Source organism: Chroicocephalus ridibundus, chromosome 1 (assembly GCF_963924245.1).
Source record: "Chroicocephalus ridibundus chromosome 1, bChrRid1.1, whole genome shotgun sequence".
Taxonomy (NCBI): domain Eukaryota; kingdom Metazoa; phylum Chordata; class Aves; order Charadriiformes; family Laridae; genus Chroicocephalus; species Chroicocephalus ridibundus.
The window spans coordinates 217,852,752-217,865,236 of NC_086284.1; the positions used below are offsets into that span (position 1 = coordinate 217,852,752).

The 12,485-nt window shown below is 42.7% G+C and overlaps 1 protein-coding gene across 4 annotated transcripts in view; it reads right to left on the bottom strand.

Annotated features, from left to right (window-relative positions):
* CHCHD3 (coiled-coil-helix-coiled-coil-helix domain containing 3) overlaps window positions 1–12,485 on the bottom strand; it is a 172,792-nt gene that overhangs the window by 26,129 nt on the left and 134,178 nt on the right. For all 4 annotated transcript variants that reach the window (XM_063323707.1, XM_063323706.1, XM_063323704.1 and 1 more), the window contains one exon: window positions 7,459–7,529. In XM_063323707.1, coding sequence (XP_063179777.1) covers window positions 7,459–7,529 — 71 coding nt within the window. The remainder of the gene's footprint in view (window positions 1–7,458; window positions 7,530–12,485) is intronic.

The following is a 12,485-nucleotide window of genomic DNA, read 5'->3' on the forward strand; positions in this document are numbered from 1 at the left end:
AAGAGGAAAAGGACATTCATATAAAGAGGACGATGCCCACATGGTTATCCTACTACAACTATAACTATACCCTACTCTAACTGCCCTACCTTCCAGAAAATCTTTTGTTATTTCAAGTACTCACTCCTAGCAAATAAAAAAAATCCTAGTCATGACTTTGTGTTTCACTAAAATGAATTTTAAGATGGCTTTCTCCATTCCAGACTGTTAAAGTACCTGAGTACCCTGAGAGGTGCTTTAATGAATGTACCCACAATTTCTAGAAAGGAAACAAAAGGGCGAGAAGGATTATGGCAAACATGGAAAGAATTGGTTTGCCCCTCTTAATCTTTGTGCTATGTAAATTTTGAATAATGGATTTAAAAAGTTAATATAACTCTCAAAAAAATACATTCAACGCTTCAAACCTATCTCCTGACCAAATAAGCACATTTAAAGTTCACGCCGCAGCTCAAATATTTCAATCAGAGCACACATCCCCATGCAGACTCACGATTCTGGGCTTCACAGAAAAACACACAGCTCTTACGCCAGGATCCCCTGCTCCCACTTCCTTCAGAACGAATCTGCATCTAGCTAAAAAGGGCACAATTAATATTTCATCCAGCTCTGTTGAGTACTCTCATTCCTAATGGACCGTATTGATCAAAGGAAGAAAGTTAGATATCGCTCTTGCCGTAGGGAGAACTGAAGTTGTCATTTAGGAAGCGATCATCATTTCATAGGTAAATGTACTGAATGAAGGGTTTATAGAATGTTGATATTCTAAAGCTGTTCAAAGCTCTTCTACATTTTTATAGGTTGGAGAGCAACCGAAACAGGGGTACCTACTGACCACCACAGCCCCTGCCTCAAGCCAAGCTGCTGAAGCAATAGGCAACTCAACCTGAAAGGCAGAAATAGGTAATTCCCGCGTCCTCACGCCGATTCAAAGGCATGCATAAGGCGTGCCTGGCGTAAGGGGTTTCTCTCACCAGCCGAGGGAATGCCGTACCAAAGCAAAATCACCTATAAAGAGTCGTAGTAGAAAGTCAAACACGTTGCTTGAATGAGCTGTGCCACGGCAGCCCTCGGGTAAGTCTACCAGGACCAAGCACTGGCTGTAAGGAACGAGCAAAGAAAACAGATTCTGTTTTATTCCTTTTGCATTCAAAAAGGAACAGGATTTTGGACGGACGAGATAAATAACAGAGATGGAAAAGATTTGTAGTCTCTTTATCAATTTCTCTTCCTACCTGAAGCAGCTCTACGCGCTCTGAATCCAAACTGGTTTAAATCTAAGAGAGGTGACAGTATCACATCTGCTCTGCAAAACACCATTTACACTTTGCGCGTTAAGTGTAATGCCGTTAGATATCAACAGCACTGGGTAAATCAACAACAGAAGCGATTCCCACCCTCTGCACGGTGTCAGCACAACTGTGCAGCTACGCAGCGACGCAGCCTTGGGGAGCAAAAAGGGGATGGGCTGGAAAAGTAGAAAGAAAGAGAAATAAGACCATTTCATTACCTCTACTGCTAAGAAAAGCTCCATGGTTCAAGCTGAGTTGGTGGTATTTAACCCTGTGCGCTCCTTCTGGCACGATGAAGTAGATGTGGTCTACCTTGACTTCAGCAAGGCGTTCGACACGGTCTCTCGCAGCATCCTCATTGGGAAGCTTAGGAAGAGTGGGCTAGATGAATGGACAGTAAGGTGGATAGATAACTGGTTGAAAGACAGAGCTCAGAGGGTCGTGATTAGGGGCACAGAGTCTAGTTGGAGGTCAGTGAGGAGTGGTGTTCCCCAGGGGTCAGTACTGGGTCCAGTCCTCTTCAGTATATTCATCAATGACCTGGATGAAGGGACAGCAAGTTTGCTGATGACACAAAGCTGGGGGGGGTGGCTGACACTCTGGAAGGCTGTGCCACCATACAGAGAGACCTGGACAGGCTGGAGAGTTGGGCAAAGAGGAACCTTATGAAATTCAATAAGGGCAAGTATAGGGTGCTGCACCTGGGGAGGAATAACCCCATGCACCAGGACAGGTTGGGGGTGACCTGCTGGAGAGCAGCTCTGTGGAAAGAGACCTGGGAGTCCTGGGGGACAACAGGATGACCATGAGCCAGCCATGTGCCCTCGTGGCCAAGGCAGCCAATGGCATCCTGGGGGGGCATCAAGAAGAGTGTGGCCAGCAGGTGGAGGGAGGTCATCCTCCCACCTCTGCTCTGCCCTGGGGAGGCCACACCTGGAGTGCTGTGTCCAGTTCTGGGCTCCCTGGTTCCAGAAGGACAGGGAACTGCTGGAGAGGGTGCAGCAAAGAGCTACCAAGATGACAAGGGGACTGGAACACCTCTCTGATGAAGAAAGGCTGAGGGATTTGGGTCTCTTCAGTCTGCAAAAAAGACGGCTGAGGGGGGACCAGCTTATAAATCCTTAAAGGGTGGGTGTCAGGAGGATGGGGCCAGGCTCTTTTCAGTGGTGCCCAGAGACAGGACAAGAGGGAACGGGCACAAACTTGAGCATTGGAAGTTCCATCTCAACATGAGGAGGAACTTCTTTGCTGTGAGGGTGGCAGAGCCCTGGCACAGGCTGCCCAGAGAGGTGGTGGAGTCTCCGTCTCTGGAGACATTCCAACCCCGCCTGGACGCGTTCCTGTGCCACCTGCTCTGGGTGACCCTGCTCTGGCAGGGGGTTGGACTAGATGATCTCCAGAGGTCCCTTCCAACCCTATGATTCTATGACTTGCAAACATCCCGGTCCTACGCTCCTCAGCGGGATGTTGTGGATAACTCGGGACCAGCGTCTCAAGCCATAACACGTGAAAAAAGAATTCAAGAATGCTACCAGCAACAGGATCATCAGGGCAAACAATACGGATACAACTGTTTCATGACAAAGCACTACACATACATGCTATATTTGTAAGAGCAAAGATTAATTCAGGATGTTTCTATTTAGAGCCCACGGCCTTTGGCTGAGCAAAGGGAGCTCAACGAGAAGGCAGCAAGTCTGCAAGGCTCACCCCAAGGATTTCTGAATAGCCTCCTATTTTCTGTTATCGGAAAAATACCGTGTAGTAGTTCACAAATAATGCATAATCTGTACTTCTAACTTTAGTTTTTAAAAGCAACTAAGACTAATTAAGGTAGCAAAAGGAACTGCTAGAGAACTGAAAGTTTCTCACCAGTGGGCCTGCACCAAGCAGAGACAAAGCAGAAACTATTTGCCTGGGTATCTCCAACACGGATTTCGACGTTACAGTAGCATGTGAGTACAATGTGATAGTTACTGAAGATATTTGCATTAAGGAACTATCAATATTGCTAATTTACAGCATGTGCAGAAGAGCCCCCTTAAAAGCCACCATATGTGCCCAACATCGGAAGGGTAACGAGAACAGTGAAATAAACCCTCACCTCCCTGGTCTCCGTTTAATGCTGTCATTAAAAAGCTTAATTTCTCTCTATACTGCATTTGCTTTCAATGTCCGGAAAATTGGCATCGCTGCTTTGTGAGACAATTGTATTGGAAGATCGAAGTGTCGCTGTTACTCATTTAACGTGGCTTCGTTACAAACTTTCCCAGCTCCACTTCCCGGTTCAAAAGAATATTCGCTGGAACACAACTTAAAGGAAGAACTCTTCACGTTTCTATGTACCTACAGATAACCATCAAACACAACCGTGCTTTAAATTTTATTTTCCGTAAACATTAATAAACCAAGCCTCGTGATGCAGGAGTCACCGATTAAAGGAGGACATGATATCGATGGTTTGTCATTTATTCCCACTGACTCTATCCCAAATCAAACCCCCCGCTGAACATATTTTCAAGGCTGTAATAGCCCGTTGCCTGGCTATCGCCGAGCCCCCGCTTCCATCAGCGATCAGAGCAATGGAAACGATCGGGGATCCCGTGAAATGTATTGATTTGGTTTGTAAAACTGTTTTTAAAACCTCTCAAACGTGTGAAGATTGTAGCATGTGAAGCAGCCTGAGCAAATCCCAAACCTTTCTGTGTTTAATCAAACCAGCTCCTCCGGCTCCCGAGAGGCATTCCTCCTGCTGGCCAGGGTCAGGATCAAAAGTCTCACAGTAAGGGAATAAAGCCATCAAAATCTGCAATTCAGAATAAACACCCAAGCTTCCAGATGAGGCAAAGAATCCTCCGTGATTAAAACTGTTAGCGCTGGATAATTTCATCCACGAGTCTATCGACATACACACGCAGATGAACTCTGCGCAGTGACGCATCAGATCCAGAATTTGGCTTCGTTGCAGACACAGGAGTTGAGAGGTGACACCGAAGTGACACACTGAGATACCGGGGGAAACCTCACCCTTGCTTTGCTTGAAAAAAACCCCCAAAACCCCAAATGGCCCCGGATTTCCTCCCAGTCTCTCTGGCTGGGGACGACGTTTTTGCCACGAAACCAGCAGGAAGAAGCAACTCCAAGTTGTCCACGCGAGAGCGGGGGAGCAGGAGAGGAATGGCAAAATATTTTGGAAAAAGCACCACTGCACAGCTATAAAGTCTGTTATCTACCACAAGGAATCAAAACCCACAGAAGATACAGTAAAAACATTTATTTTAGGCGGAATCTGCCCTATCTCTATTCCTAAATTAATAATCAAGATGTTACTGGCTCTAGACACCACGGGGGAATAAAATGTCACCACCGCAGCTGCCAAATTTCCCGCTACCAGCCCTTCAAATTAAGGAAAAAACCCACACAATACAAATGTACAATTTGATTAGTTAAAGTTCAAATCTTTGCCCAAAGCCCGGCTCTTCCTGTAATATCGCATTCTTTTCTTCTTGTGTAAACTTCTCATTATAACAGAGACATCTTCATAATATAATAATTCTGGTTATAATGTAACTGCGGGTAACATAACTCCTACATTAGAAAAGGCAGCATGCTCGAGTAATGTTGTTTTAATGTAATTTGTGTACTGCAGGAACTGCCCGAACCTGGTCATTTAGGATTTGATCAATGCGAATTAGTGTCTTAAAGAGATGAACCATTTGATAATTCGGAATTTGATCAATGTGAATCAGGACCTCACGGAGATAAAACATTTATCATGAACATTTGGAATATCAGTCTAATCCGGGCAGCGCTGGAGAAGGTAATAAACAGGCATCAATAAGGACTGCAGACAAAGTACAGAAGACCTGCCAGTTCCCCGATACAAGTCCATGTGGGATATTTGGCTTTTTCCCTTTTAATGGGGCGAATTATCCCTACAGACAGACGAAGCCACAGCTGATGTAATTTCAGGGACTAAATGGAGGAAGGGAAAGGAAAATCCAGGAAATATTTAAGTAATTATCCACTTCTCTTTGCTCTTCAAAGAGATGTAGCTAAAAAAGGTAAAGAAGTGCAAGTTCTCTCAATAAAACTTAGTAACTAATTCTAGACGTGTTTAAAATAAAGAGAGACCATTTCGTAATAACACCACAATTAGATCTATTAATCTCGCACTTAGAATCTGAAATCGCACTGACACGCAGCACATCGGTTTATGCATTAACAAAATTTAGCAGTTCAACCTTATTTAATTCTTCTTTTACAGCCAATTAAACAAGCTCTTTAAACACCATTGCTTGAAACCCTGTCCTCAATCCTCACATGCAATTAAACTGAACATGAGAAGTGCCTGGTGACACCAAAAGAGCATCATCTTTAGCTTTCACTAAATCATTCATAATTTATCCATCAAGTTACATACAAAAAGGCAGCGATAAAATAACATCTGCTGAGTTTAAACCTTCAACAAAAAGACGCGGCATTTAAAAGGATTTTATATAAGGAAAACTTCTAAATTATAAAGTACTATTGATATTTCATGCACTTTATCAAATCTACCGCAATTTATGTGCATACTTCAGACACCTTTTTCTTTTCATAATGTTTTCCTATTGTTTCTTCAGGCAATGGACCAAAACTAATCAAAAAGCTCCAAATAATTTTTTGGGAACTTTGGCTTGAAGTGCAAAGAAAGCACAGTAATTTCAGTAGTGGCATTACAGAGGAGACTAGTCAAATAGGGGATTTCTCTTTATACCTTTAGTCTCTAGAAAATTAAGAAAAGACCAATCTCATCAAGTGTGAGGAATCTCTGATTCCTTCTCCAAATCCCTCTTCATTAAATACTCTTCGGCTTATGCAGAAAGACTGAAACATCCTTCAAAATGGTTTTCTTGAAATTCTTAGATATTGCCTGATGCTAAGGACCGGCCCCCACTGTACCTACCAGCTCCATTTGGGCAAAAAAGAACCCAAAAACACTTGATCATTTATATGTTAGGAGGAAAAACCCCAAACCCAAAGCCATTTCCCATTTCTGGCCACAACAACCACCTAGGGCCATCAACTGGGTCTTCAAACCACAAGAAAATCTTGTTTTGGAATAATGAAAGTCAGATCAGGCGATAATTACATTTTGAAACCTGAAAATACCCCCCTGTAACAGAAGGAGAGACACCCCCTCGACAGGAATCTCATTGCAGAATGGCTAACGACACACCAGGCTTCCCGTACGTAATGGGAAACCCTCCAAATTACGCGTACATCAGACCTTGAGTCAATGGTCACTTTGTCCCTCTTCTTTAAGGGACGGATGAATTCAGCCCTCAATACACTCTGCACCATTGACTGGTACAAAGACCTCACACATCCACTAGAGAATATTTAACAATTTGTGCTATTAAGAGATAAAATGATTCCTATCTTACAATTAAGAACTTTATTTATATCATTATCAGCTCGAAAAGGCCTTTTCTCTTCTTGCTCATCAAAAACCAAACCAAACCAAACAACCAAACAAAAGAAAATCCCTCCACAAACCTAAAAATCGTCACAGAATAATTCATTCCACGCAGCATTTCTTGGTTACTGCTGAGACTAAAAGGTTGTAAAAAGTTCTCTCTGTGTCCTTACTAAAATGATAAATGGAACCTTCTGGGTAATGGATGAAGCAGCAGAAAGGGAAGAGTCCAAGGCTAAGGGTCAGAGTCACTTTGATCCATCAATTACTATATCTTCATTTAACCATCCTCAGGACTAATCAAAATTATTTAATTTGACCTTCACTGTTAAGGGCAAAGTGAAGTTGCTAATTTAAATCCTTTCACATCCTGCAAGCACAGGATGAATACCATTGTAATGCAAAGTTGGAACTACCTTTTCAGTGCTCCATTAGAGAAAAAATGTTAAGGAACATATTTTTAGAATATTTCACACACCTTATCAAGTATAAATTAATTAGTACATTACTAACTGTGCACCCAATTTCTATGCAGCTTATGGTTCCTATACACTGGCTTCCAAATTCCTCCAAATTCTCTCATTTCAATAATCAGCACAGACTGATAGGATCTAGGATAGGGGGAAGGGGAACTATTGCGAATTTTAACGTGGGTAAGAACCCTGCCAGCTGCCAGGCTCAAAAACAACAGTAGAAAAGACTTACTTGAACCGAGCTGACACTTCATCGGCAGCTTTTTGGTATTGCTCCGTGGTAACTTTGTAGAACTGGGCACTCTGGAAAGTTAAAAAAAATAAATACAGATTTCATAGAATATCATTTATATACCTGCTGATATCAAGTAAACAATGCTAATTTGGACATTTTAACCATTTAAGTTGCTCCAAAACCCACCAAAACCTAACCCTCAAATCAGGTACGCTACAAAGTTTCAGTGATGACTTTTCTTTGGGTGTTTTTTTAAATAAGCGCGTCCTCTTGGTTCCGGAAGGTTCTGCAAAAGAGATGGCTCAGGGAGGAAACCGTAAAGAGACATGGGGTAAGAATCACACATTCAGCAGCTGCTGCTGCTGGAGCCTTTTGAAGCTTCTCCATTAGAACAAATACAAATAAAATCGAAATACCGAATCCTTACTTCTTCGCGTGCCCCTGTTTGTGTTACATGTACGTCCCCATCTAGTTTGCAGGTGACACTCGAGTCAAACTTCAAAGTTGCACAATAAATTAATTATGGCTTGACTTTCTCTTTTGCTCTTTGCCTCGATAATGCCTCTCACAGTGAGTTATTGTCATATTCCAAACTTCCAGGTCATTTCAATCGGTTGCTAATTTTAATTTTTCAAATCAGGCAGCTTCGGAACATATTTTCATCTCTCCTAAAGCCAGGAATGACTTTCGCTCAGTGCCACCAAATCATTAATTTCCAAAACGCAGGCAAGACAAGACTGAATCATCGAGCAATAGAACTTCCCTATACTTAAAAATGGCAAAGTTTCTCAGTGGGACGCAGGATATTCAAAGACAAATCACTATAATGTTGTGATGCTTCATGTCTAGATAATATATACTTGGTATTTTTAAGGAGGTTTTTATAGCCTTAGCACAGTTGGACTTAAGATGTAATAGCTAAGGCACCTGGCTTCACAGTTGGAGGAATAAAGAAAAGTTAAAGCAGTTCAAAAGTTCTCTAAAACCATTTTTCTCTGAATGGTGGGGCAAACCGGTCGCGGAGACGTAGAAAGGTTTTGTCGGCACTTGCAAGAACTCTTCCGTAGCTCTGCAGCTCTTGAGTCATCCAGCATCCTGGGGAGTCACGTTAACATGGCAACAAGGCTCTTACAATCACACACTGCGTCATTACATAAACCCCATTCCGAATCCTGATTTTAACAATCTACCTATTTATACCACGGTTTAAAGCTCGTCGTGCCACAACACTGATTTTGCATCTTAAAAACATTTAACATACATGGTTGGCACAATGCAGTCCATGGAAAGCATCATTCCGATTTTATTTTGGGTGAAGTAAGCATATAAGAACAATGTAGTAATATTTAAGACACTGATGTATGAAAAAGCAATGTGCCTAAAACATTGTTAGGGAGAAAAAACAAATTACAAACCCCTGTAACTGGAGAGATCACTCTTTTGTAAAACTCAAAGATGACATGGTCTCCTTGATCACTGGGTTAGTAAACATGTCTCGAGCAATATTTATCTGTGCCAAATTATGTTATGAGGAATTCAGGCAAGATAGCCCACTACGGCGAAAACACTTGATGGGAACTCCGAAAGAAGCAGCACGATCTACAAAAATACAAGGAAAAAACCAATTTTCCTTTCCATTTGAGGATCTCATCTTCTGAGGTTATTCCTTGTGAATGATAATCCTGTAATGTACAGAAATCACTGAAAAGAACACCAACTCCAGACGCGGGTAAAATTGTATTGCAAGTCTAATATTTTACCACAAATTATAACAAATTGTGTAACATCCACTGCAGTCAAAGGTCACGCACAGATCACAAAGAGCACGGTGGTCTACTGCGCTCCTGCTTCTGAGATTCAGACCTAATAATTCATTTGTACTGGAATCAAGGCTTCCACGCACGTGACTTGGGGTCATTTATTTTTTCATAAATCATTGTTGGCCGGTAAGAAAATGAAAATGAAATCCTCCTCACACCAGTGACCCCCTTGCATTTAGCAATCTCAGCTGCCCAGTGAGAGTCCCATCCAGGTTGCTGGGACGCAGATGAAATCAATGGGGATGCGATTAGACAGCAGACGGACTGCGGTGGGAGTGCGGACAGGTCACCATTTGAGATGATGAATAGCTCTCTATCATCCTACAGTCCCCTACGATGCTAACATTTACTATAATCTTATTTGGGCTGCGATTTATCTTTCTTTCGCCTGATCAATAAAGATGAACACAACAGTTGTAAGGATCGATTGCAATTTTTTATCATTTTCAAGCATGAAGGAGCATTTCTGACACAAAAACAATATTCTGAGTGTGCTTGTTCTACTTTTTAATTGCAGTTCAAGTGATCAACTGAGCTGCTATATATGCCAAGAAGTTTTAATCCCACAGTAGACTCAAGCTATCAAGAAATGATTTGTTATCTTAGATAAAGTGTGCCGTGCTTCTTGGATCGGATCTTCCTTTGAAATTCACTCAGGTTCTCTTTCAGAGATATATTCTCTATAATCCAGAGATGAAGTTTCGTGTTAGAAGTCCCCCCTAATCCCCAAGATAAGAATGCAGTGGTCATTTCTCTAAGCACAGGAAAAAATGGTGCTATAATATAGCACTGCTAACATAAATAATTTCCTCAAGTCTCCCGATAAAGTTACATATCTGTATTTACATTGTCTATATGATGTACATGTTCATGTGCTGTTCAACTCAAAGTGGAGCAAAAAAGCTATGGTCCAATTCTCAGTTAGCAGTGGTGGCAAACTGTCAGAGTAGCTCTGGATCAGGCCTGTGGACCTTCACGAGTTCCAGCAGATATTCCAAATACAGCTGTTTTCTCCCCAAAGTGTACACGGACAGGGAGGAGGGAGGAAAGGGAACAGAACTGCAACACCACTTACCATTCTGCATCAAGCATTGTGTGCGTGAACATACAAACCTCGGCTATTTTTATTACATTCCATATATATACTCTCTCTATATATTCCTAGGATTCTTTTAACTAAGCAAGCCACTAAAATAGTAGCAAATACAACAACCAAGTTCCCTTGTATCTCTGACTTGAGTCCCTCAGGCATTATAAAACAGTAGAGTTACACAGCATCTTCCCCTCTTTAAAGCTTTCTCTGTTGCTGTATAACAAAAGGATGGTTTTCTGTAGACCTTTACAGTCTCCTTTGTTGCCAGAAGCACGAAAGTGCAGGAAGCGTGTTACAAAAGACGCTAGGAACTTCCAAGAGGGAACAGACGCGTCAGGGTTATGGCATTTAATCATCATCCCAGATTATGTAGAAGGCGCTATTTCTGTATCTGTTACGGAGTCCTTGCACGGTGTGGGCATGATGCTTGGCTTCAGCATCAAAATAATGTGGTAAATTTGGTTCTTGATGACTAAACCTTAGCTTCTTCAAAGTCAAGTATCTAGTCTAAACCGATCACTGGGGTGTGCTCCAGAATCACAGAGGTTGCCGGCTAGGAGATCCCACCCGCCTCACAGAGCGTTCAGAATGACAGGAATTACTCTATCGCTGCCGACTCAATGGGGGCCTGAATAACTAACTCAAAATAGGTGATTAATTTTAAAGCCGCTACAGTTGGGGAAAATTAACTCACTTGTATAGGTTCCTCATTTGCCATCTGCTTGACTGAAGAAACACTGCCCACCTTTGCAATAAAAATTGATGTACCGGACCAGAGCAAATGCTCATCCAGCTCAGGACTTGGGCAAGTATTAACAGCCCACATGTAGGATGAAGAGCAGAAGAGGCTCTGGTGATGCTGGGTGATGCTCCAGCACATACAATGACTAAAATCTAGTCCTAAAGGTATGCCCCAAACTGCACCGTGACTGTCAGGAGGGACAAACCCAGCCATGCGAGATGTGAACAGCTGAACAACCGTAACCAGTAGGTAAGAGTCCTGTTTCCAACACATAAAATGCCAGAAGCAGCTACGGATTCCAAGACATTGTGCCTTCCCTACCTCTTACCGAGCACAAAAAATACCTGTGATCATTAGTCACCATGCTTTATCCATAGCCTTAACTATCATCTTCCACAGGAATTAGGGAACTTATTTCCATTTCTTCAATATTATGGCAATGGTAACCCAGAAAGGCCTATGAGTAACTAGTAATTTTTCAAAGTTTGAATGTTGTGAAATAAGTAACAGATGTCATACACACTGAGCTGCATATTGAGTAAGTAGAGTCGTATGGGGGAACCTCAACAATTACATGAGCAGGTATGGGGACACATAAGAGGTTCACATCAACTGAAGAAGCCCCCTGCCTTCTATGCCGACTTCGTTCAATTTGAGTTTAGCGCTTGGTTATTCTTTCAGCAGAGAAAGCTTAAAAAAGAAAAAAAATCACAATGAAGAGCAAGCTGAAGGAAGAGAAAAAAGAAATCCACCAAATGCTAGAAATGCCGTGATGTAAAATCACAACACCGAGTTTGCATCATTTGGAAATTATGATGTTTAAGATCCCCAATGTAGTACTCTTCTACCTGAATTAAAAAAGCATAGAATCATAGAATGGTTCGGGTTAGAAGGGACCTTAAAGATCACCCAGTTCCAACCCCACCGCCACGGCAGGGACACCTCCCACTAAGCCAGGTTGCTCCAAGCCCCATCCAACCTGGCCTTGAAACCCTCCAGGGATGGGGCAGCCACAGCTTCTCTGGGCAACCTGGGCCAGGGGCTCACCACCCTCACAGCCAAGAATTTCTTCCTAATATCTCACCTAAATTTTCCCTTTTTCACTTTAAAACCGTTCCCCTTGCCCTGTTGCTCCCCTCCCTGATCCGGAGTCCCTCCCCAGCTTTCCTGGAGACCCTTTAGGGACTGGAAGGGGCTGGAAGGTCTCCCTGGTGGAGCCTTCTCTTCTACAGGTTGAACCACCCCAATCCTCTCAGTCTGTCCTCATAGGACAGGGGCTCCAGCCCTCGGATCATCTTCATGGCCCTCCGCTGGACCCGTTCCAACAGGTCCATGTCTTTCTTGTGCTGAGGACTCCAGAGCTGTAGGA